The sequence below is a fragment of the Alternaria novae-zelandiae genome (assembly GCF_023758075.1).
Source record: "Alternaria novae-zelandiae strain BMP 2774 chromosome Unknown scaffold_2, whole genome shotgun sequence".
Classification (NCBI taxonomy): domain Eukaryota; kingdom Fungi; phylum Ascomycota; class Dothideomycetes; order Pleosporales; family Pleosporaceae; genus Alternaria; species Alternaria novae-zelandiae.
In genome coordinates, this window is record NW_026056962.1 from 2,802,992 (window position 1) to 2,828,705 (window position 25,714).

Consider the following 25,714-nt stretch of genomic DNA (forward strand, 5'->3'; position numbering starts at 1 on the left):
GACATCATCGTGTCACCACAACACTCGATGCAACACCAACACCGTACATCTCACGCACTTATTATGTACATCGTGTTCGTCGTACAAGAAACCTCGGTACCGCGATGACCCACACACACGACCCGTATGTGCGAGGATACATGGAGGATGCGCAGCGCGCCACCCACTCACAACCCGCACATTATGGATAATCGACACAAACCTCCTATCAAACAGCGCCATTGCCAAAACCCGAAGTCGTACAAAAACTCAAATCCCCGTGTTCGCGTACCTATACTTAGCAAGGCACCACACCAGCCACACTCCCAGCTCCTCGCATATTGAGTTTCGGGATCGCCAAGTGGGTCGAGCGTCGTCATTAACCCACGCGGCTTTAACCACGGGCCGAGAATTGGTACCTGTAATTCGCGTACCGCTCCTGACCCTCTCGTTCCCGCCGCAGCTGTCCTCGCTATCAATGGTGGATGCTTGGTCCTGGCACCCGTATGTTTGGGTACAGGGAGTGATCTGGGAGCTGACGATGGTAATTCAAGGGATCCACTTTGATAATTTGATTGGGGCTGTGGGGAGTGGTGTGGTTTGGTGACCCCCTTGGTTGCGGCGATGAGGGAGGTGCGTGCCACGCGGAGGGTTGAGCATGGCAAGCTTTGTAGATTGTGATTAAAGTAGGTGGGTACGCGGGTTCTTCTTGTGCTTATCTTCAGCCTCTTGCTTCAAGACTTGTTTTGTCCACTTCGTCGAGTTCACTGTCGTTGTCTCTGGCATCTCTCTCTTCCAAAGTCACTCGTTCACACCATCGACAGAAGAGTGACTTAATTCTACATCTTACATAATGCATCTCTCCAACATCCCCTTACTTCCTATCTCCCTCATCCTCTTCTCAGCTACCCAAACTCTCGCCCAAACATCCACAGACTGCGACCCAACCAAGAAATCCTGTCCAGCAGACACCGCACTCTCCGAGTCAGTCTACACCCACGACTTCACCACCGGTGCCGATGATGAGAACTGGAAGGTCACTGCCGGCGATGTGAAGTACACGTCGAAAGGAGCAGAGTTCACCATCAACAAAGCCGGAGATGCACCCACTATTCAATCGAACTGGTACATCTTCTTCGGCAGCGTGAGCTTCGTCATGAAAGCTGCGCCCGGCAAGGGCGTAGTGAGCAGTGCCATTCTGGAGAGTGACGATCTAGATGAGGTGGATTGGGAATGGCTAGGTGGACAACCTGGGAATGTGCAGAGTAAGTCCTCCACCATTCTCCCTATCCTTCCACCTTCGTATCCCCCCATAAGAACCCCCCACTAACATCCCCCCAGCAAACTACTTCGGCAAAGGCAACACCACAACCCACGACCGCGAAGTCGACGCCCCAATCCCCGACACCCAATCCACATCGCACAACTACACCATCGCCTGGACCTCCACCTCGACAACCTGGCTCGTCGACGGCACCCCCAAACGCACACTCTCCTACTCCGACGCAAACGGCGGCTCAAACTACCCCCAAACCCCCATGAACGTCCGCATCGGCATCTGGGCCGGCGGCGACCCCAACAACGCGCCCGGCACTATTGAATGGGCCGGCGGCGAAACGGATTACAGCGCTGCGCCTTTTACGATGGTGGTGGAGAAGGTGGAGGTGCGGAATCAGAATCCCGGTTCCAGCTATCAGTATGGCGATTTGAGTGGGTCGTTTGAGAGTATTGTTGTTGATGGCGGGGATGGGAAAGTGAAGAAGAGTGGGAGTGGGGATGGTGATGGGGAGAAGAGTTCTAGTGCGAGTAGTGAGGGGGTGAAGACGGAGGCTAGTCCGAGCGCGAGTGCGAGTGCGACGGTTAATGTTAATGTGGATGGGGGTGTGGGCGGGGAGCATGCGATGGAGACGGGGAATGTTACGGGGAGTGCGAGTATGGCTAGTGTGACGCCGACGGGAAGTGCGACGGGCAGTGCGGCTGTGGCCGAGCAGACTGGTGAGTCTGGTGCGGTCTTGGGCAAGAGTCTCGGTGGAGGGCTCTTGGTGCTCAGCGCCTTTACTGCGATGCTCTGGATTTAGATGTTAGCTATAGTTACTTAATTCATCAATCCTCGGGACAAAGACCATGTTTTCACGTATAGACTTTTGCGTATCGTTCAGTGTTTGCATCTGTACTGCAAGCCTAGACGTTGAGCCGAGTATCTACCCTTCGCGCGAAGCTAGAAGTGTCGATGATCTCTTCCAAGGTGCAACCTAATCCACATCCGACTCGAATCTAGAGCCATATCCAGAGTTGCCCGATCGTTCCTGCACCACTTGCCAATACATCGAGTATGGAAACTCGGTACGCAGCTGAACGGGGATCAAGTCTTCCAACGGGGTTTCGAAGCTAGGTTCATCCACTTTCCGGTATCCTGGGAACTTGACCTTCATACTCTTCTGCAACGCTGCAGCACCCTTGAGAGCCGAATCCCCCTCTTTCTCAATCATCTTGCGGAGCATAATACCTACCACCGGAAAGATACACGGGTGGTGTGGTTGATTCTTTTTCCAGTTGTATAGCATACAAGGGATAGCGATGGTCAACCATGAATCTCCTTGGAAAATGAATGCTGGATAGTCGACCGGTGCGACCTTCCGAGCGTACTTGTGGATCTGCAGCAGTACCTGGGTGCATCGCATATGCAGCTGCAACACGTCGAATGTGAGAGCCGTCTCATCTTTGCTAACAACCTCTTTGAAGATACGTAGCTTTTCCAGAGAAGACAGCGGCTTTTGCGGATTGTGAGACTTTTTCTGAGCGTCTCCAATCAGCAACTCTGATTTGACAAGCGTGTCTTTCCTTGGTTCGTCGTCGTGTACAGGCCCCTTCTGTCTTTGTTGACGCCATTTTTCCAAGGTCTTGACTTTCTGATGCGTCTTATCGCGTGGCTTTCTGTCAACGGACGACTCGAGATACTGGGAATGATAACTGAGGCGACGTCTTCCACTTACGCGGGAAACATAGGTTGAGCTGGTGCGAGGCCTGTAACCTTTGGTGAAATCGTGGGCCACATTCCCCATGATCAGCAGGATGCGTTTTCCGAATTCAGGGTCTTGTTGTGGTTTCTTGCCCATGAAGATCCAATCGCTACCTTGCTGCTCGATCAACCATTCCATATCTGCCCATCGCAGATCTTCAGGTAAATATCCGGCACACTGAGCAGCGTTATACAGATGGGCCATCACAATGATTTGACCATCGTTTGACGTACACTCGATGGCTACTTCGTGATACTCTTTGCACATGGTGGCCAGGAGTACGCCGCAGAACGCGGGATCGCACCTCAACAGTGAGAACCCAGGTATCTTCCGGAATTTTAGCGGTAATTGTTTTTCATCAATATCGAACCCCATCTGGGCCTTCTTATTGACAATGACGGCTTCGACAAACTCTTTGCGATCGATAACGCTTTCACGAGAGAGTGTATAGGCGTCGTCCAACCCCTCAAACCCCTTGACGTCGAGGTAAGCTTGGTATCCTGTGATGATCTGCTGTCCGATCTTGTAGAGAAGCTCCTCACCGACAGATAAATGACGCTCCAGCTCTCTTTGCATATCCCAGAATATTTGCAGCGAGAAAAAAATCCAGCTTTGCAGGCGGCCCTCGCGAAGCATGGCGAATGCAGCCTTTCGGACCATGTATTCTTCCATGAAACGGGGTTCTATCGAAGGTGATGCTGCAAACTGTGAAACACACTTGAGGAATCTCTTTTCATCGTTGGAGTATCGAAATTCTTCGTTCTTCGTTATGTCACTGAATGTGAAGAGGAGCAACTCTGTGACATGCTTGCATATGACAGTATTGAAGCTCAATGATTGCTTTTCTTGTTTGTAAGCGAAAGGCTCCCCACAATCATTGGTTGCATTGACGAATGGCGAACCTGGTTCAACCTTGGAGCGGCTGCGCTGTAAGAAGCCGATGAGTTCGCCGTGCATACTATGACCTTTCGAGTCCTTGAATCGAGGGTTGGCTTCCTCAAAATCGTTGCTCAACTTCTCTATCATTGCCAGAGCGATGTTCATGGTTAGCGCGGCGGCCTGGAGACCGATGTCGCCGTTCGCGAACTCACGCCAAGTGCGTCTGACTGCAATCCTGAGATCTGTAACGTCCATGAGAAAGCAGTAGATGGCGAAGGTAACGTCAGTTTCAGACTCTTCGAGCTTGTAGGTCACCTTCGACTTGGCGGGTGTGGCGTGGACCTCGATAATCTCGGGCATATGGTCGGACTCTGGGAGAGCCTCGTTCTCCAGCAGCTCGTACTTGTTACTCGTGCGTATAGCTTCTGCCTTTGTGGTCTTGGGCTGCCGACGTTCGACTGGTGGCCTCTTGGCGGCCTTGAGGATTTCGAGGACGTCTTCCAAAGTCTTGATGAAGTATTGGTGGCTCGCGTTGTTCTCCTTGACGGCGTTGTCTGCACAATCAGAAGTGCTTGCGTACCAGACTGCGCAATCTTTGCGACCTCGAATGACAGCCTGCAAGGTTCCGAAGACCGAGGTTGGAACAGATGCACGCGCATCGTTGGCGATAGCTGTCGCAAGAGTGACGAACGATCTAGCTGTGATCTGGTACGTAGCTGGGGCGTTCTTTGCTTCTTTCCGGGCGTTCCCCTTCAGTCTACCTCCCATAGGCGGTTTCCCTCGTTGTTGACTATCACTGAACACGTCGTTGACGGTACCAGTGGCGCGGGCTGTCTCAGCTAGCCATTGAACGAGATCTTCGGTTCCTCTCTTGTACTTCTGATACGCATCGAATAGCAAGGGCGTGAGCGCCATTATTGGCAAAGGAGATTGGGTGAGGGATATGGCAACGTGTACTGGTCGCGTCGCAAGTCGGATGTAGCGAAGTACCTGGAGGTGGGGTATAGCTAGACTGATATACTAAACCGAAGTCGTCCGTGCGCGCTCGCAATGAAGGAGAGCTTCAGAACAGAGGAACTGCTGTTGCGTGGGCAACAGTGATCAAACATAGCCAAGGGGGTAATATATAAGACACGAGGATGGAGCCGCGCTGCCTACCTGCGACCAAAACTAGACCAACACATCGACAAATAGATGTGATGAGCATCTAGTGCGACTCTGCTCTTTCGACATCCTTGCTCCTTCCATGGCAAGAGGACTAATCAAAGTAAACTCGATCAGTCCAAAGCTCCGAGTAGCAAATTCTCTGTGATGTCGATGCCCGCTGCAGAAATTGATAACACAAAGACATCGTAGGAGTGCGATAGCTTTAGGCAATGTGATGATATGGGACGACATGAGGAGAACATAGTTTTGTTCGACGACTGCCAAAGAATGACGGGAATGGAAGCTTTGTCATGTTGGTCAGAGACGGCTGCAATTCGAGCATGTCTTCTGAAGCAGCTGCTCTCAAGTAGTGACGAGACCGTCCACAGTCACGTATGCGACCTCGGGACCTTTTGGCTACACTCATTAGCTTGAAGTCATTGAGTGGGGATCGTCCGGGTTAGCCATCTGCCTGCAAATCGGCATACGATGGCCAAAACCTGCGGTTGCAACGCTGATACCAGGTTTGCATTTCGTGTGAAATGAAGCGTGTAAAGTGTCGTTGTGAGAAGTGCGGTCGTCTAGGTCATGGAGTGTTGTCTATCCCGAGGTCTTCCGGTGGCGAACGTGTCAACGCACGGTCCTGGCGATGTGGGGCTCCGGCTCGCACGCGGCAGCCTGCCTTCGTTCATTGCGACCACAACTTCTGCAAGAGCCATGAACAAGGCCGTCGCCGTCTCTCGCTGTCTTTGCAACCGACGGAATAATTTCAACTGCTCACCTCGAATATGAACATCACCTCCGCATACTGCAGACCATCCGCTGCCTAGGTAGTATACTGCGGCGTACAATTAGTAGGTCGATAGACATTTCGAAAGCCCACTTAGCATGCTATCTTATACCACTGTCTAGCTACATGATCGTAATCACGAAGCGTTCAGGATACTTCTTCATTGACACTGCAGAAGTATGTAGCGAACCAACGCGACCCAGTTCCGGGCCCCATTCAAGATCAAAGGCGCGTCTTCTTGTAAGGCAGTCTTTTGGGATTCCGGCGTAAGCAGTATGCTCGAATCGAGGATGGCGTGTAGCCCTTCTGCCTTAAGCCGCCCCGCTCGGCTTGCACACGCACCGCCTCTATAAGCTACCTGCTCATATTTGTCGTCACTCGTACTCTGGCACCGCCCCAATCCCGCCAACCCCCAGCAATACCAGATTCACATTTCCGCTACCTTCTCTCTTCGCGCGGAACTTCATACAAACCAGCAGCCTCCCGAAAAATTGGGGTTCGAGCGTTGGCATACGCATGTCTCGTCCTTTTCAGTACCGGCCTTTGGACCGACAGACTTCCTCAATCAGACTCATACGACTCCTAAGCGAAAAGTCCGCCGGCGGTCACGTTCAATGCAAGATCAAACACGCTACTACAGAAGCCTCATATATCTGTCTCTCATATGTATGGGGCGGTGATGACGAACGCTATACCATTCTTATAGACGGCAAACCCTTTAAAGTGCGTCACAACCTACATCGATTTCTCACACGGGCGAGACGAATCAAACATTTATCACGTGCTTGGATCTGGATCGACGCCCTCTGCATCAACCAGAACGACTCTTCCGAACGCAATCACCAGGTACAACAAATGGGTGTGATTTTCAGCCGAGCGAAGAATGTGGTGTCATGGCTGGGAGATGACGTCAGCATCGCCGAGTACTTGGAGTACCTGCGGCCACGTACTATGAGCGAAAAGTGCGCAAAAGATAAGAAGAAACCGACTTTGGGACATCCTGAATCTGGGCTGGGCTTTCACCATCTTTGCGTTGCTGAGTACTGGGATCGGGCATGGATTACGCAAGAGCTCGGGCTTGCACGGGAGATAACGCTCATGGCCGCTGATATCGAACTGGACGGTTCATTATTCCCAGTACTTTCAAATTTGGAAAGCTACCCTAGACGACTCGAACTTCTCCACCAATCTATTACTATGGACTGGAAGGGTAGAAGTCTTATCTATCTGATGAACCGATTTAAGCTCAAGGAGGCACATATCAGCCGAGATCGTGTCTATTCACTACTTGCGCTTTGCGGCGAAGGGAAAGATCTACAGGTCGACTACAAAGCTACGGATCTCACAGTGGCTAAACATATTTTAAGGTGTTGCAAGAAGTCGTTCTGCTTGTGCGCCACCAACCTGGTTGCATTCATTCTACAACTGAAGTCCCCGGATCCGAGCGATGTGGCTTGGAACGACAGGCTCTCATCGTTTGCAACGATGACGCTACCTATCGTCTCGGAAGACTTTCTCCGCGCCTCGTGCTCAAGCGAATCATATTATGATTGCTATCCAAGTTGCAACGGTACACAGCAATCTCATTTACCAGGCTTCGTGGTAGTATCGCCTTCTAGTAAGCTACTGTCGATACATCTCTATCTGGGCAGGATATGCGAGTCCTACGAGTATACTTTCGTCAAGCTTGACGAGGTAGCTCACGTTCCCGGGTTCGCTGGCCGATGGAGTAGAAGAGTACGCTCCCTGGAGCTGGAATCCACGGAGCTCACCGTGCGACCCTACGACTGCTCCTTGCGATTGACGAACGACAAAGAGAGCTATAAAGCGAGGTTTTCTTTCGATTTCCTTGTGAAACTCGCCCAACTTGACCGAGACTATCGCAGCGGGCTATGTGCCCGTGTAGCTGATGTAGGGACAAAATCGGCGTCGTCTCATGAGGGCCCTGCGATGCGACTGCTCTGTTCGCGTCGTTCGCGTCACGCACGGGTAAACTAAGCTAATGACAATATCATCTGTTGGTTACTAGCTACTCTTCCAGCCATGAAAATTAATTGTGGTCCGTCGACCATCCTAACAACATCATCAAGTGCACACTCTTCTCATCATGTTACACTTGCGAATGGGGAACCTGAAGCGAGTAGGGTCATCTTTGTATTTGTGAACAGCTAACTGCGGGCATGTTCAGCAGTATTGATAGCGTGGCCGAGCATACACAGCTTAGACCACAGATTTGATGTCTGCCTGGCGCAAAATAGTCGCGGAGGTAAAAAACGATAATATCTACGAATCATTGGATGAGAGGAAGCTTACGTGCAGCTACCTAGCTCTGCACTGCCCCACTCGCGGGCTATATCACTTACCACCCTAGGTTCCAACATTCTATATTCCTCGATCACGCACAATCTACAACTCATGATCGCGCAAACTTCTTCGCTTGTTGTATTACATGTATCTAGCGCTGAACCGTTCGACGATGTTGAACACTGTCCAACCAAGCTCCCATAACGAATCGGCGCAACCCCCAGCCAGAAGATTCGCGTACACTCCTCTCGGTCATGGCAAAGCATTAATCCGCCTCATTCGCGTTTTTGCGGCGAGAAGTACCCAAGGTTACATCAAGTGCGAGATTCGTCAAGCGTCCATCGACGACTCGTACGTCTGCCTTTCTTATGTTTGGGGTGAGCCAGGGGACGAACACTACATCATGATCAACGACAGGATCATGAGAGTACGACGTAATCTTCACAGCTTTCTTGATGCTGCAACGCAAAAAGAGCGACTGCGAGAACGATGGTTGTGGGTTGATGCTCTGTGCATTGATCAAACCAACGTTCACGAGCGAAACCAGCAGGTACAACAGATGGGCATGATCTTTTCTGGTGCCAAGGAAGTGTTGTCGTGGCTCGGAGACAACACATCCATCGCCATGTATCTTCAGCGTCTGAACCAGAAAGATATGACGTGGAGGAGCTATTCGAAAGGAGAAGGCTGGTTTGGTAAACGAGGCTTCAAACCAATGGAATACGACGGGGCTATTCGCTTTTGCACATCCGATTACTGGGATCGTGCGTGGATCACACAAGAAGTCGCACTTGCACGTCGAATCACTTTGTGCGCCGGTCACGTTGAATCGAAATTCGAACTGCCTCAGACTGAAGAGTTCGATTACTACAAGCATATCGAAAAGATGCTACCTCATGAGGTGCAGAAACTAAAAGGTCGAAGCCTCATCTTTCTTATCCGTCAATTTGACTTGAAGAAGTCCCATGACCGTCGCGATCGTATCTACTCGCTCCTGGCGCTTTGTGGTGATGGATCTGATCTCCAAGTTGACTACGGCTGCCAAATTGATTCATTCATGGAACGGATTCTTCATTGCTGCAAACAGTCGTTCTGCTTGTGCTCTGTACAAATCGTAACGTCAGCCTTAGATCCAGAGCGGATATCCTGCAACTTCTTCGGTCCAATTCAGGAACCCTATAAACGGCCCTTTGCTTACATTTTACTGCCGTTCTTTGCTGGCCCTGCCCTTCCTTTCCGGGAATATAACTCTCAGCCCTACCAAGTTCTAGGTTATAACGAGACAAAATGATCTCATACACCGGGGTATGTTCATCAATTCTCGTCTCGTGGCGGTTCATCGGTCGTCCTCTATCCTAGACATATCTGCTCCTCAACTCTGACTCTGAGGATGAAGATCACCATGTGGACTGGGTCTCCAAACCGACCTAGCTCATGGACGGTAGTTGAAGATAACGGGATTACAAAGAAGGAAACAGAGTATGAAGCGCGCACTTGCTGTACGTTGACTCGATTAGGAGATATGTGTAAGGTCTGCTTCTCTTTCGGCTTCCTCGTCACTCGTGATACGTCTTTGGCGACACCATGCGATCGAGTCAGCTTTCAAGGGACTGAAATGGCTGAATTCCTGGAGGATCCTCTACTACATCTATATTCCAACTGAATCCTTGTTCAGCCTAACAGCGCTCTGGTCTAGAGCTACAGTCAAGTAGTGTCAGCCGTTTTGAGTGGAAGACGAATGTTAGTAGAATACGCACACTATGAAACTTCACCCTTAGTACAATACTAGATCCAAGGCTTGATAAGAATTGGCTGTGATTTTGTATCTGCAGAGCTAGACTCTCCCCGCAAATTTGCATACAGCTTTCGGTTGTTTCACATGCAATAAGTAAGCCTTGACAGCCTTTGATCAGCCCTTTCCACAGGTGATGAAACTATAGATATCAATCGCTTCTCACACTACACGTGCAGCAAGTTGGTGTTTACGCTCCTTTTAGATCGCTTTCCGAGAGAAGTCCATCGAAGATGAAGCAACTGGCCTTAGTTCCATTTATACATATGGTCGTGACATTAATAATGTTGCGCTACACTATTTAGTTCTAGGCATTACCACGGCAGCGTAGTCCCATCCCAATTCTGGAACGTTCCCGAGATCGACCTCTCAGCCTTATCCAGCGTGCTTATAACCCCGCCTACACTCTGCTCAACAGTAATGGCACCCGCGGCCTTCAGCGCCTCAGGCGAACCCATGGTGTTCCCCATATCCGTCACCACCAAACCAGGATGCGTCACGTATGATGTGAGCCACGGCTCCTCGAAGTGCATCCTGTTCACAGCCCAGTTCAGTGCGGCCTTGCTAGATCCATACGGGCTGAAGACCTCTGGGAAGCCAGCGAGACCTGCCTGGGCGCCCATGCTGCCGATGACCGTGGAGATGGCGAGGAAGATGGGGTTGCCGGTCTTGCTGGCTTGGAGAAGCGGCTTGACGGCCTGGAAGAGGAGGATAGGGCCGATTGTGTTGACGGCAAAGTGGTCGCGGAGTGCCTCGGATGAGGTGTTGGCGATGGTTGTTCCCGAGTGCGCGATTCCGGCGTTGGCAATCACGATGTCGAGAGAGGTGATGCCGTGCTCGGACTGGAGTTGAGCGACAGCATTCTTGGGGTCCGCTTCGGCGGATGAATCGAGCTTGACGACGATGAGTTTAGAACCCGAGGCCTTGGACAAAGACTCCAATGTTGGGGTGGACTTGGCGACGTCTCGGACTGCGGCAATCACAGTTGTGTTTGGGCGTTGAAGCAGGCTTTGGGTGAAGCCTTTGCCAATGCCGCGGTTGGCTCCGGTGATCAGATAGGTAATGGGTGAAGACATTGTTTGGTTTGTGGTTGCTGCTGTGATGATGTCGAATGTTTAGCAATTGGTAGAGAGCTGTAAAGTTATGATTTACACGATACACTTCTTCCTTATGTAGGCTCCGACCTGAAATAGAAGAGGTGATAAACCCCGAGGCCGAGCATGCTTAACAATCTTGTGGTTCTTTCTGGCGCGCTGGTGCTGGTGAGGAAAGGACTGATTCGAATGATGCAATTTGGCCAGAAGGACAGTTTGTTCGTCCGGTGCTGAGAATTACGGGCGCAATCTGGTGAAACACCCAGGCTGATCAGTCGGTCTAAGCATGGCCCGGTGGATGATTAGCTGATTAGTGAACTTCGAGATTTCTGGTAGCCGGACCGATGTTTAGTGAGCATTCTAGATGTGCTAGTCTACCACGCAACATTTTCTTGAGATGCGCTGTCTGGTTATAGCCATTTCTCTCTTGATTGTACGTTCTGACATATTTCGGCGTGAGGAACACAAGATAGCAAAGGGCGAGCAATACATGATAGCGCATATAGTAAGGCAGAGGCGACCTCGGGAACATCGCGGACAATCCTCCGTGAACCAGGCGTCGCACCTGTTGTTCGGCGGTATGCGGGGGTACGGTGACCTGCTGCAGCATAGCTATCGCGCACGCGATGTCAATGTTTCAAGGCGGGGTTTCTCTGCAACTATGTTACTTCCTGAGAACTAAGGTCGAGATGAATGATTACCTATGCATTTCGGCATGGAGCTAGGCGGCGTTAGTAGGAGCGGCTGCCGAGGTTGCCGAACCTTGGCCGAGTCGAAGCCGTCCACGGTGCTCAGGTGACTTTCGAAGCGTTCTCCTTCCAGCGCCTCACCTTCTTAAATACGCATGAACACACGGATTGACTGCTCTTGCCGCTTATCGATGCATTGTGGGACCTGCTTCGCGTATGCTGCTGCCTCGAACAAACCGTCATGACACCCTGACAATATCTGGGTAGCTGGGAATAGGTATACGTCGCACCTTCGACCAACTGTGAAGCCACCGATCTTCGCAGGTTTTCGCATTCCAGAGTCGCCCGGATCGGAAAAGAAGTTTAGGCCACAACAATGATGGACGAGACTGATAGGACAATGGGCAAGCAGGCTCTAGTTATGGGCGTCCAGCAACCTGCACTGCCCCGCTCCGCATGATGCCTACAGCAAGCAGCCACTTTCTGGAGCCTGATCAAATAGGCGCTCTCGCGCCCTCATCTTTCAAGATACTTATACCTTAACTAAAACTAAGTAGCAGCACGTCTACCAAGGTTTCATTTCAATCCGTCCACATCGCGATGAATCCAGGGGCCATGTCGTCGGTGACCAATCATAGTCACACGCCCTCCACCAGATACCAAGCGGAGTTTGCCTACACACCTCTTGACTACCGCGAGCCTTCTATCCGTCTGGTTCGCATCCATCCACCAAGGTCGTCAGATGACGTAATCCAATGCCAGCTCCAACACGCTTCAACTAAGAGCACTTACCGCTGCCTGTCATACGTCTGGGGTGACAATGATTGCCACCACTGGATTCTGGTAAATGGCCAACGGTTCCGCGTTCGACAGAACCTATACAGCTTTTTGAGAGTGGCGTGGCAGCACAAGGAGTGCCACTCCCACTGGTTCTGGATAGATGCTATCTGTATAGACCAGAGCAATGGTATCGAGAGAAATCATCAGGTTAAACAGATGGGAGACATATTTGCGGGGGCGGCACAGGTTATAGCGTGGCTTGGTACCCACAACGGGGTTGTCCTCTTTTTAGAGACCTCGAAAGATGTGAAAAATGAAGGGGCATCGACGCAAGGTCCACGAAAGTTGAGAAAACGGAGAAAATTAATGGGAATTACAGAAAGAGATGCACGAGCGATGATTGACAATTCAGGCCCACAAGGCCATAACAACGAAGGGAAGATCTCGGCCGCGTACCTGGATGCATACCGCCAATTCTGTTTCGCTGATTATTGGGATCGTGCCTGGATCACTCAAGAAGTCGCGCTTGCCCGTCAAATCACGTTCATGGCTGGAGCAGTGAGCTTAGCAGCAAGTTCACTCTCTTTCGACCTCAATTATATCTGTGATGACCGCATTGGAGCACTGGATCCACGCACGACACATGAACTCCGGGGCAGAAGTCTGATATACCTAATGGACCGATTTAAAGCCAAGAAGTCGTGCGTCGTTCGCGATCGCGTATTTTCGCTGCTTTCTCTATGTGGCGAAGGCTCGGATGTGACTGTTGATTATAGTGTCACGGATCTAGAAGTCGCCGAAAATGTCCTGAATAGCTGTAGACGCTCATTCTGCCTATGTTCCATAGGCATAGTGGCACACGTTTTGGGTGTTCAAACCGAACTCACGACCCCGCTTTGTCTCCTCAACTCGCGTCGGGAATATGCTCGGATTACCCTTCCGGTGACTACGGACCCGGAAACATTCAGAAGCAGCGAGAAATTGCTTGCTTTGTATGAGCCAGACTACAATGACTCGCGTCTCACATTGAAGATTCGCGTTCTTTGCCGCTCATACCGTGGACGACTTCGAATATCCCCCGTCAGGATCCCGTTGTTAGTCAGCTATGGACACGAGATCTTTGACGAATGGCGCACTCATACGATCAATGGATGTAGTGTTGATCTATCAAACGACCAGCAGTCTTGTACTGCGATCTTCTCATCGGCGTTTCTCTATGAGATCATTCAGTTCAATCGGTCGTTGATGCCGTGCTGTGAGCGAGTGACATACGAAGGGACGACGTCGGTGTGGAGATCTAGTATGCCTGCATTGACTTTGTGCGAATGAGAGCTGCGTACCACAGTCCTGTGATTTTTCCACTTTTGATGATGTACATCTAGCTCTTGTGTTGACGATACTTCTCTTTTCGAGAGGACCTGATTAGATAGGTACATATAGATTTTGGAAGTTGTGAGTCGCTCGTTGCGGTGGGTCATTAAGTATACTATGGGATGGAGGTAACGGAACCAGAGTACGACTTTGATGTACGTCTAATTACAAGATCGATACACTCTCGGCTGAGGTTCGATTTGCACTTACTACAATCCGTCTCTCCAGACTAAATTTCTCAATGGATTCACCCCCTTTCGACTAGCCTTACGGGTAGTGTACTCCTCATACTGCTTTTTGAGCGATTCATACAGCTCATTGGTCGTCCACCCATCGCGGGTGATGAGACCCTGCTTTGACTCCCAGAAGTCTGCGTGTTTCATCCAGCCCTCGCCCTCACGAAGATGCGCGTTGACTTGCTTTTGCGTAAAGGATACTGGACATGGCATAGGGCCGATGATCTTTTTCCATTTTCTGTCAAACCAATAAGTTAGATGCTAGAACGAGAGCCCGAAAGGTAAATTTTGAGATCGCAACATACCGGGTTACAAGTGCCAAGCTCTTTCTGAATGGTATGATATCCCCGTTCCAAGTGTTCTCAGCGAAGGTGACCAAGTCATGTCTTGTCTGTCCATGGGGTAGACTCATAATCTCGTTCATTAGCGGACTTGCTTTCCGTATCCCGCGCTCATAGTGACGAAGGATGAGCGAGCGCTCAACTTGATCTTGCAGTCGCTTCTTCTCTTCATGGTCGCGCTCTTTGTCCGGCTGTTCGCAGCGATCAGGAAGGTGCAACATCATCTCGCCGTCATATGCTACTAGCTGTGGGTGTCTCGCTTGCATGAAGAGCGGGCCGACCCAGGCGTGCTGCCAGTTGACTATGCTGGTTATGCGGTCATTCTTGACGAAGATGTTGGCGGGGCGGAGATCACAGTGCCAGAGCACAGGCTTGCTCAGTTCGCCTTGGGGTAGGATGTGATCAGCGATCTCGAGGAACTTCTTGTAGAGTTTGACATGAGCTGCTGGACTCTTTTGGGCTCTTGATCGATTGTCCAGAGGATGCTGCAGTAGCTCGGATGTGGCGTGACTCTCTAGCCAGGCGATCTCTCGCTTGGCTATCGCTTTGAGGTAGTCAGAAGGATGAGTCCCTGGTACGGGTCAGTAGAGCTCACAGTGTTATCCTGTCGAAGGCGACCTACAAGGACCACGATCAATACTCATCACCATCCTCTCTCCGGTCCAGAAATCTGGCTGAGAAGTCGGCCCTACGGCGAACCTTCTCTTCAACCCTTCCTTCAGCCCCTCTGGAAAGTCTGCTACTACTTCAGCACTTGTCCGCCTTACAGACTTGCGCGCAAAACACAGACTACCACACTGCGTGAATGGCGTTGACAAGAGTTTCCTTTGTATTTCGATGACCTGGTTCACGATCTTGCGTTTGGATTCAAATCCGAGTTCGCCCCAGATCTCGCTGAGTTGAGAACCCTTCGCTTCTACCGTCAGAATAAATTCAGGTCCTATTGGACTACGTGGAGGGCTAGCCCATTTCAATACGTGAGGCGTTGGAATACCAAGGACTCTACTAGCCTGAGGAACCAAAATTATCAGTCGGCTTCTTTAATGTTGACCGTAATGCAAAGTCCACGTACGAAAGTAATGGTAGCAGCTTCCGAACCCGCTGACCAACGACTTTGTCCAAGATGGGGATAGGGCAGGCGTGCGATGACAACTTTGCCGTTGTTCATGACAAGTCGAAAGACTCTGCTTAGTCCGTCCTCCGCAATCTTGACCATTGACGAGCAAGAGCCTGCACGCGCGTATCTGGCGGCGAGCTTCTGTAGTTTGGGAACATCGAATTTGTTGTATCGTTTGCGTAGCTGTTCTTCTTCGTCCCAGAGCCAGCGTCCGCTGTCATAGCGATAAAACTTCTCGTAATCGCCGTTGGAAGCGCGTTTGGCGTAGTTATGACCGCTGGAGAACCGACCGCGTATAAGCTGTAAAGACGGGAATGCGGCAGCTCTTGGGACATTCTTTTGAAGGCCGAACCTGTGACATAAGATCGACATTATGATAGGCTGCTCGTTGGTGCATGCTGCACCGCTGCTGTAGTTTGTTGATATTGCTTGGCTGCGGCGCAGACAGCAAGCTTAGCGAGGGATGCGATCTATCGGAGGCCTATTGGCTAGTCGGATAGGCACTAAACCCGATTTCCGTGTTGCAGTGAAAGCTAGAAATAGCGCGCTAGCAAGCAGGCCTTCTACCACGACAACAACGTAGTAGGCAAGAAATAGATGATGGTGTTCTCGATCGCTGTACTCCATCATTTCCCTTTGCGTCTGGTTAGTTTACGTTTACCACGTGATAGCACAGAGTAGGAAGAAGTTTCGTTGTTGCGGGTCTTACTTACAGTTTTCTCTGCAGCGCGAAAGCGTACTTTCCAGGTTTAGCTCGGTTGACATGCTTCGATGATGAGCGCTGGTATCTTTCCAGGAAGACACTGCCCACCGAAACTCATCGATTGATCGTGGTAGGGTGATGTCGTTTGATCAACGTGGCTTCAATGGAAGTGAAGAGTATCTTCGAACGTAGGTGATTATACGCCGCTAGAGCACCCTGTTTGCAGTATAGACTACGAACACGAACATGTGGTTTAGTTGACACTGAAGAGGTTGCACTAGGGTTGACGTGTTCCCTAGCTGACCTTTTTACGCATTGGATTCAAGAATGACAATCGTTAGACTATCAGGAAACCAATATCGCGTTGTGAAAGTCTATGTCACTCCAAGCTGACTGAAGATCGTCGCTGTCAGAAACTCCGTAAACGCCATGCTTGCTCATATCGACATTATCCTCCGTCTCCACATGCCACCCTATTCGTCGTCGAGTATCGAGCTGGCCAGCGGGCCAAAGAAGGGTACTTCGTATCGATCGAGCGTTGCGGCTGTCCACATGTTAGCGACTGGCTCCATTCTAGCTTTCACACCTTGGACCCACCATCCAAATATGCCCTCCAAGTCAACCACCCTATCACCGCCAAATCTCCGATGAATAGCACCCAGGAGATAAAGCTCGACCAGCTGAATATGATGTGCACCACAAAGACGAAGGCGAACAGCAAGCTGCTTTGCCAGGCATGGAACCGAACATAGTCGCTTTGGTGCTCTAGAACCAGCAGTAACACACCGCCCGCGGGTGGTAGTAGAAGATATGCCAGGCACGCTTCATAGTCTAGTCGCCAGCCTAAAGACGTTGTGAACATATCGACATCCTCGCGCGAACGGCCAAAGCCTGTGCTCCGCGAAGGCTGATCCCATGCTATGCGCTCTGTATCGGGTTCCGCGGGCGGCGATATAGGCGATTGACCTTGGAAGTAGTCATGCTGTTCGTATGCGCGTGTGGTGGGCGATGTGATGTTACGTGTGCGGTCGATAGATGTCCTCGGCGAGTGGACGGGCGGTGGAGAGAGCGCGCGTGACGATTCGGGGATGTCTTGGTATGGGGCAAAGTTGGCTGCCATTATAGTTTCCTTTACTTGGAAGAATTATGCAGTGTATGAGGAGCTTGTCGTTCAATTCCTGGGTATTGCGAAGTTTGGTGCAAGAGATAGGGCTGACGCAGAGGCAGGTGTAACCGGGGCTGTGACGTTTGGCAGGGATCCGAGCTCGAGATGGGCCGGGGTTCTGCCGCTGGCACGTGAATGATTGCCGTGTCACTCCGCTGCAGGAACAGTCATGCTGTGCGACATCTCTAGAGAACGACGGCTCACACAGCTGTTGAGTACCTCGCAGTCAACAGCATGCTAACGCAAGTGCGACAAGTCAATATTAAGTAAAGTGACGCCGCCTTCTCCATCGCGGGCCCGAGGTCGCACTCTCCTTATGTCACAGGGACATCAGATTCCGCCTCCGGTGAACCTTTGTCTCGCCATGTGTCGTCCTACCTCAGTCCACATCCTGTACGGTTGGAACCACGTATAAAATTGAACGTTTAAGCACTCGTTGGCATCCATTCACACCGCTCACACTGCACTTCGGTAAACTTTGCGCTTATCCCGTCGTTCCCCGAAACTTCAACGCCACAGAACACCGCGTTGTCACACTTCAACTCACAAACCCTCTTACAACCAGAATACATCCATCATCATGTGCATCGCTATACTTACGACCGCGCACCCAGACTACCCGTTCATTCTACTCAACAATCGAGACGTACGTTTGTTAGGCTTCAGTGTTTCTCTCCCACGACTAACGCAGACCAGGAGTATCTTCACCGTCCAACGGCAGAGGCGACATGGTGGCCATCGCCAGATACTCAAGTCCTAGGAGGCTATGATCTACACCGGCCTGCTCATGGCACCTGGCTAGGTGTAACTCGTCAAGGCCGTATCGCAGTATTGACCAACTACCGTGAAGAAGACCAAACCATCGTTGAAGGAGCGCGAAGCAGAGGATTAATTCCAAACGCTTGGCTGAAGATTGACCCAAAGAAAGGGGAAAGCACAGAAGTTTTCGCGAAACGAATGATTGAAGAGGATGGTGTTGAAGGTGTAGGAGGTTTCTCGCTCTGCTATGGATTCATCCAGGATGTCGTCAAAGAAGAAGGAAGAGGCCTAGCAATCGTGAGCAACCGCACTCCAGATGTTCATGGTGTGGTTCATCTCCTGCAAGCGCCAAACGAAACCCGAGCTCTCAGCAACGCCGCCTACAGTGACCGCAGCTGGCCCAAGGTAACAAACGGAGAAGCCTGGACGCGCACCGCTATCGCTGAATCCGTCGCCGCGAATGAATCTCGCGACCAGCTTATCAATCGCCTTCTTGACATCCTGACCACGGACACCATGCCCCGACAGAAAGAGAATGAAGAATGGGACATGTATCTCAACCAGCTCCGTCACAGCATCTTTATACCGGCCATCGGAAGAGACCATCTGGAAGAGCACAAGATGCCTGCGCATGAGATAGGCGACTTGGTCAAGGCGAAGGCGGTGGATGCTACGAGTGGGTGTTATGGTACCCAGAAGAATATCGTAGTGCTTTGCGACAAGGAGGGCAAGGTGACGTATTTCGAGAGGACGCTGTATGACGGCGACGCAAAACCGATTGAGAAGGGTAAAGGGGACAGAGTATTTGACTTCACGATTGAGGGATGGTAAGACGACGATCGATCTTATGTGTTCGGTGGTATAGTTCTCACTGCTTTCACTTCATCCAAACTTGAACCGTCCATCCGTTGTTTTCTATATCCTACCCATTGTCAACTTTCCATCGGCCAGCGCAATGATCTCTAGCAGCCGCCAGTAAAACTTGATCTCAAAAGCTCGATTCCGCTACTGCAAACGCGACAGCCCGACGCGTCTCCCTTGATCTCTTCGTTTGCTGTCCGCTACATCGCGCTACGCGATTGGTCCGTGCAGCTATTCTCTCCGTTGCTACGCCTGACCACCCCGTCAACAACACAGCTTGTCTCCTCAATTGACCTTGAACGCAATCGTCCTTAACAACCGCTTCCTGTCGCTTCCAGTTGGCATCAGCAATCGCATCTCACATTCTTCCGTTTCCACTCCACTACCAATCGCTACCATGTGTATCATGTGGTTCGTAACGCACAACGACGGCCCCCGCGAGCACTACATCGGTTCCGTCCACTGCGCCCATCTCAACTGCCCTGGAACGTTGGAGTATCACAATAAGTGCGTGCTCGTTGAACCCCGCGCAGACTGTGGAGAGTGTCTCAAGGCAGATGGCGATCAGGTGGATCAAGAGGTATGTTCGTATCCTGCTATCCCGCATTACGAATTGGCGTACGTAGAGGGGACAGGCTGGGTCAAGGGCGCTGAGGAAGAGAATGTTGCGGCTGGAGGACAAAACCAAGAGGGGGACGATGACGAGGTCGGCTCATACCATAGCTTCCGAAGCCTCTCGGACGTCGACAGCATCACATCACACTGGCGTCTGGACCCACCAAGACCTACTCGCCGAACCGCTCGAGCTCAGCAAGAGAACTCGCCAGCACCAGCTCCCCACGCTTCTCCCGCAGCCGCAGAGCCCTTCGAAACCCGCTCCGCCCACGACCCCCACGAAATGCAAGAAGTGGGCTCGCCATATCACGAAAACGGCTCCAACCAAGACCCTAACATCCCAGATGTCGCGGACCCATCCTTTACCGACTCACCCAACACGCTAAAGCACCGCCATCTCGTCAACGGCCAGCTGAAAGAGCTGAAAAAGCTTACCAAGCGGATGTCTCGCCATCGGCGCCAGAACAGTGGAGCCGGGCGCACACAACAGCGTCACGGGCGTCAGAACAGCCAGGTGGCTGGTAATGTCGTCGCTCCGCACCCTTACGGGTTCGCGATGGGCGGGGACGTAGTGCCTCAAGGTCTGCCAGGAGGTCATGTGCCGCAGTACTTGGGAGTGCCTCAACCGGGCCAGGCGCCGACGTGGGTCTGGGGACCGGTTCCGCCGCCTCATTTGAGGGGGATGTATCCGCCTGTAAGTACTGTTATGTGTCGATCTAAGAATGCTTGCTGACACGTATAGTTCTAGGGGTGATGAGATGGTGAAGGATATGTGGCTGTGTAGGGAACCGAGAAGGCTCCGGAGGGAGATAGGATGAATTGGTGGATGATCTTGTATTGCACTTCTGTTTTGTAACAATGAAACATTTACCCCAAGAAGTCTACATTGCCTTGGTATGTGGTTGATTGTCGCTTTTCATACTGATGTAGGCTTCTGACAGCACGATGGAGGGAAGATGAAGTTGTATGCACGTGCTTTGTCTTGGCACGCTACTGTACAGGTGACAGGGAGTTAGTGACGTCTTGTAGATCTTTCGGCAACTTTAATCAACAAACACCGAGCCGCAGTTCAACCCTCGCACCCGTTCTCGCAACAACCTGACCGCACTTACTGTCTCGTGCCATATGTTCCAGCGAGCAGAGCCATAATCTATATTCTTCCTGTTCGATCGATCACGCGCCTTCCCGATCCTCTTCGCACACATTCAGCCCTCATGGCGTCTCTTCCGCCTCAGCGCCCCGCGTCGCAACATAGACCCGCACCTCCTGCCGAATCATCGTCCTCACAGCAAGAGCAAACAGAACGGACGAACAGCTTCTCCGGCCAGTCGGTAGATTCGCAGACGTTGCTACTCAATACGCCATCTACACAGTCAGCCTCTTCTACGCCGCACGAACAGACCGAGGTACCCACACAGACCACCGCGCCACAATTAGAAGAAGACGACGAACCGCGAAGATGCTGGATCTGCTTCAACGACGAGACGGAAGACGACGAAACGACATCGGAGTGGAGGTCGCCTTGCGCCTGCTCACTAGTGGCGCACGAGAGGTGTTTGCTAGACTGGATAGCGGATATGGAGGCGCCCAGCTCACGGCGACGGGCTGGTAAAGCAGCAGGCCAGATATTATGTCCCCAGTGCAAGAGCGAGATCAGGATAGAGCGACCGAGGAGCTATGTGGTGGACATGGTTCGGGGCGTCGAGAAGCTTACGGGTAACCTCTTGCTTCCGGGCTTCGCACTCGTCACCGGCACAGCGCTCTACTCGACACTGACGCTATCCGGGACGGCGACGATATACCAGATTTTTGGCACCCAGGATGCGCTACAAATTCTCGGCCCGCTCTACGAGACCCCGAGTCGGTCGGTGAACTCGGTCACATTGCAGTGGCTGGAACATCTGAGGCAGCACTGGAGGTTGGACCTGGGACTGCCGTTGATTCCGACAGTTTTGGTCGCAAGCCGAACGTCATTCGCCGACTCCTTCCTACCCTTCCTCCCGCTCATCTTCTTCGTCAGCTCCGGACAACCAGGCGATGACATGCTACAGCTGCAGTGGCCACCGAGCGCCGCTTTCACCTTTGCCGCCCTACCATATCTTCGAGGATTCTACAACGCATACTACGAGCGTGTGTGGTTACCACGAGAGCAGCAGTGGCTGAAGGAGATCCAGCCCCGAGCTGGCGAGGACATAATCGCAGATACTCAGGTACAACATGATCACGACCATGACCATGACCATGTCGGCGACGAGGATGTGATAGAAGAAGTAGAGATAGAGCTCGACTTCGACATCTTCGCAGACTGGAACAACAATGGCGACGCGGACAACAACGACGATGACGACGATGACGACGACGCGCACGAACATCCCCCCGTACCCGTCGCGCGAGGCCTAGCAGGACCCATCGACGCGCCACCGCAAGACGATCAGGACGACGCCGAGATGCCTGATCTCGTCGATGTCGAACCTCAGCAACACGCAGCACCTCCACCCAACATCCCCATGCAGCCCGCCGCACCCCGACCCCGACGTGTTCGACGCGAACGCGGCGTAACTTTCTCCACAACCTCCCTCGCCGACACGATCCTCGGCGCCCTCATCTTCCCCACCATCGCCGCCGCCATGGGCGAGATTCTCAGACTCAGCTTACCCAGCTCCTGGGTTACACCTCCTACCGGCGCACCCGCGACATCTTGGCTCGGCGGCTGGATCAATACTGGCGGCAAGGCCGGTGGTGTGGGTAAACCAACTGGGTTTCTGCAGACGCGCTGGGGCAGGAGTGTGGTGGGTGGATGTATGTTTGTTGGGCTGAAGGACATGATTATGCTGTATGTCCGGTGGAAGACGGCGCAGAACCATCGGAAGAGGGGCATTGTGGATCATGATAGGAAGAAGCCGAGGGGTGGTGCTAGGGCGTCGGTTTGAGGATGCTTGGGTTTGGGTGTTTGAGAATCAGAGTGAGCTCAGGAGTACGGGTACATGATGATGGGACGAATGTGTTTGAGCATGTTGTGGAGTTGACCTATTTGGAGGCTTTACCATTTGTATATTACACTCAATCACACCAAACTGGCGACCAGTCAATTGGGTTATCAGGTCTCAAATCATTTTCCAATGAAACATAATCCTCCCATCTTGACCTACCCAAACCTCTCCTTAGCAATCCTCCTCAAAAACTCCATAGTCCCCGCCTCCTTCTCCCTCCTCTCACTCAACCTCTCATTCCTCTCCGCCTCCCTCGCCCGCGCAATCTCCTCTCGTCGTATCTCCCTCTCATTCTTCTGCCGCTCTTGCTCCTTCTTCTTCTTCTTATACACGTCTATGCCGTCGTCGCCCATTAGGTCTGATTCGGCGACGTCGACTTCCCCGGCTTCTTTGGCGTCGCGGAAGGAGTTTAAAGTGGTGGTTACTTCGCGCTTCTTTTCGAGTTGGCGGTCGCGGCTGTTGGGGTCGGCGCGGGGGGCGAGGTCGTCGAGCGCTTCTTTCTGCTGTTTTCGGTCACCCTTGCGGGCGTGCCGGATGTCGTCGGTGTAATTCGACTGGCCATTTGCGCGGTCTTCGGAGACGAGTTCGTTGCGGAGAGTGAGGTCGTCCATGTTGGGGATTGTGGGACCGTGGCCGGTATGTCTGGAGAGTTTTGTAGGCGGTGCGGGACCGAAGTCGTCGTCGTCGCTTGCATCTGAGGCTTCATCTCCCTGCTTTCGTTCGTAGCTAGGCGACGCCCTCCTCCTGGGCGCCCCAGGAGAAATCCCCCGATACATCTGCACCGTCTCCCTCGCCGTCTTCAACATCGACGGATCATACCAGCTCCTTGCCAGCTCCCCCCGATTCCAACGACTAACAAAGCTCTTCCATCGTCCTTTTATCTCGCGCTCGTCGAGGCTGTCGAGTTGGATGTTCTTCTGGATGTCGAGGTAGGATTGGAAGAGCGGTTTGTAGTCGTCGTAGTGGCGTTTTGATAAGGGCTTTGCTTTGTAGGGTAGGTCTATGGGTCGTGGTGCGGCGGGTGAGCGCGAGCGGTGCCGCTTGTGGCGGTGGGTGTCGTCGTCGCGACGGGGGGAGCGCGAGCGGTGCGAGCGGTGCGAGCGGTGGTGTTTCTTGTGGGCGCGCGGTGAGCGAGCGTCGGGGTCGGGATGAGAGTGCGACTGTGTTGGCAATTGCGCGGTGGAGGCTTCGGGTGTTTGGCTGCGGCGCGGCATGGTGGATGTTTGGTGGTGGAAAGTTAATGTGGAGTCGCGAGAGAAGTTCACATGTCATACGGTAGCGGGCCGCTTCCGCGCGGTGGATCCACCCCATTCAAGGGAAAAGCTGAACCCTAGAGCCTACATGGACGTTACGCCTCTAGATCTGCTCATCGTTGATATAATGTACGCCCCAGGCGTGTTCAGTTTGTTTCTTGTATGTAGTGGATGTACTCTTGCGACCCCGGTCTGCTCTTCGCTCAGCCAAACCCACGACATTGCTTCATTCTCTTATACAGCCCACGACATGACGGAAAGCTCCACAGGCTCACCTTGGCCCATCTCATACCATACCCCACTCCCCGAAAAAGACATCCCACCCGCGAGTCGCCCACTCTTCGGAAGTAACATCTACAGACTCCCAGCTGGGGATACCCAAACTTTCCGACGGCGATGGTGAATGATCGAAGAGATCTGTACCGCAATCAGGTTCAGGATTCGGAGCAGTGTCGCACAGATTTTCCAACTGCGGCTCCTCGGTGGAGAGGAAGCCGCTCAGCCCTAGATCGACCAGTTTGAACGTCCATGTTGTCCAGGTTTTGCGAGCTTTCTTATACTCCTTGGTAATCCATCTTATGGAAGCAGCCCAAGTTGCAGGAGGAAGGAGATTGAGATGCAGGTGACGTTCAACAGTACCCGCGTTGCGGTACAAGTCATGCAGTGCGGGCGGAATGAGTCCATCTTCTAGATCAATGGCACACCTAGTAAACGTCTCGACCGAGGGAGCGGCCGCTGGCGGCGAGCCCACTTGTATGTGGTCAGGTAAACCGGGCTGGAGGCCTTGAGAAAGTCAGCTCAGGATCAATGCGTCGATGGACAGTCATACCTCCGTATCTGCGATACTCGCTCCTTCCAAATTCACGATCAATCTTCTCGATTGACTGTTCAACGCCGTTGATTGAGACAGTACTGCTCTTCCCTTGACGACGCCTCTCTTCTACTGTGCGGTTTATAAGGCGCCATTCGTCTCTTGTGCGGTTCTTCCGTATGCCCCATATCTTCAATTGGCGTTCGTATTGCGATTCACTTAAGCATAGTTAGCTTAAGTCTGTATGGAAAACTCTGTATGAATCCGACTACTAACCTTGCGTATAGCCCATACTGTTTCATGATCTCAGCCACCCTGCTCAGAGTCTCATTCTTGTCCACGAACAACGCTTTGATCCTGCATCGATGCTGCTCCCATGTACTGAGCGAGATTCGGGGTGCATACGACTTGGCTTGCTTGGGCATGAGAACGACAAGAAATGTAAGATGATTCTTTGAGTAAGGGTGAGGAAGAGGCCGATTTAAACATCAGCAAGAGGAGGTTTGGTCAACAAGCATATGATGCACTTCAACGTACCTGCTCATGAACCAATCAAACAAAACCTGGAATGCATCACGACGCGAGCGATACCGGTTCGAGAGTATCCATGTCATCGTCCAATCAGCAAAACCTTGAATCCGTAACCGAGATGCAAGATTTAGCAGGGTCCCTCGATACTCTGCCGGTGAGGGTTTGAAGGGGCGGTGCAAACAACCCGCGGCACAACCACCAATGGGACAGAACCTGAATGTAGGCACAGTGGGTAGTCCCTGCCGTCCTGGGGACTGACCGTCACGAAGTGTACTGTGGTGTCAGCGTGCAGATCCAGTCTGTACATTGAGACCCGTGGACTGCATGCACGCTCATTGCCAAGTGCAAATACGGAGTGATCGACGTAGAGGCTGAGAGGAGCTATCGAGCAAGGCTACCCGAGTGTCCCTGCGCGATCACGTGTACTGGCGAAAACCTTTGGAAGTCATCCTCTTTTAGACGCTTTTGTAACACGACTAGGCGTGGCT

At 52.1% G+C, this 25,714-nt stretch overlaps 8 protein-coding genes across 8 annotated transcripts; 4 read left to right on the forward strand and 4 right to left on the reverse strand.

Annotated features, from left to right (window-relative positions):
• Positions 1-832: 832 nt before the first annotated feature.
• J4E88_001952 (uncharacterized protein) lies at positions 833-2,057 on the forward strand (the record flags this gene model as incomplete). Its single annotated transcript, XM_049395619.1, has 2 exons — positions 833-1,244; positions 1,321-2,057. The coding sequence occupies 2 exons, from the start codon at positions 833-835 to the stop codon at positions 2,055-2,057; spliced, it is 1,149 nt and encodes a 382-aa protein (XP_049259483.1).
• Positions 2,058-2,231: 174 nt separating this feature from the next.
• Positions 2,232-4,793, reverse strand: J4E88_001953 (uncharacterized protein; the record flags this gene model as incomplete). Its single annotated transcript, XM_049395620.1, has 1 exon — positions 2,232-4,793. One exon carries the CDS (start codon positions 4,791-4,793, stop codon positions 2,232-2,234), a length of 2,562 nt encoding a protein of 853 aa, XP_049259484.1.
• Positions 4,794-10,224: 5,431 nt separating this feature from the next.
• Positions 10,225-10,986, reverse strand: J4E88_001954 (uncharacterized protein; the record flags this gene model as incomplete). The annotated part of the gene is made up of 1 exon (XM_049395621.1): positions 10,225-10,986. One exon carries the CDS (start codon positions 10,984-10,986, stop codon positions 10,225-10,227), a length of 762 nt encoding a protein of 253 aa, XP_049259485.1.
• Positions 10,987-14,053: 3,067 nt separating this feature from the next.
• On the reverse strand, positions 14,054-15,065 carry J4E88_001955 (uncharacterized protein; the record flags this gene model as incomplete). Its single annotated transcript, XM_049395622.1, has 3 exons — positions 14,054-14,318; positions 14,386-14,992; positions 15,062-15,065. The coding sequence occupies 3 exons, from the start codon at positions 15,063-15,065 to the stop codon at positions 14,054-14,056; spliced, it is 876 nt and encodes a 291-aa protein (XP_049259486.1).
• Positions 15,066-18,363: 3,298 nt separating this feature from the next.
• On the forward strand, positions 18,364-18,996 carry J4E88_001956 (uncharacterized protein; the record flags this gene model as incomplete). Its single annotated transcript, XM_049395623.1, has 1 exon — positions 18,364-18,996. One exon carries the CDS (start codon positions 18,364-18,366, stop codon positions 18,994-18,996), a length of 633 nt encoding a protein of 210 aa, XP_049259487.1.
• Positions 18,997-19,423: 427 nt separating this feature from the next.
• Positions 19,424-20,389, forward strand: J4E88_001957 (uncharacterized protein; the record flags this gene model as incomplete). Its single annotated transcript, XM_049395624.1, has 2 exons — positions 19,424-20,335; positions 20,384-20,389. 2 exons carry the CDS (start codon positions 19,424-19,426, stop codon positions 20,387-20,389), a joined length of 918 nt encoding a protein of 305 aa, XP_049259488.1.
• A 466-nt stretch (positions 20,390-20,855) lies between these two features.
• On the forward strand, positions 20,856-22,571 carry J4E88_001958 (uncharacterized protein; the record flags this gene model as incomplete). The annotated part of the gene is made up of 1 exon (XM_049395625.1): positions 20,856-22,571. One exon carries the CDS (start codon positions 20,856-20,858, stop codon positions 22,569-22,571), a length of 1,716 nt encoding a protein of 571 aa, XP_049259489.1.
• Positions 22,572-22,786: 215 nt separating this feature from the next.
• On the reverse strand, positions 22,787-23,845 carry J4E88_001959 (uncharacterized protein; the record flags this gene model as incomplete). The annotated part of the gene is made up of 1 exon (XM_049395626.1): positions 22,787-23,845. The coding sequence occupies one exon, from the start codon at positions 23,843-23,845 to the stop codon at positions 22,787-22,789; it is 1,059 nt and encodes a 352-aa protein (XP_049259490.1).
• Between the last annotated feature and the right edge of the window lie 1,869 nt (positions 23,846-25,714).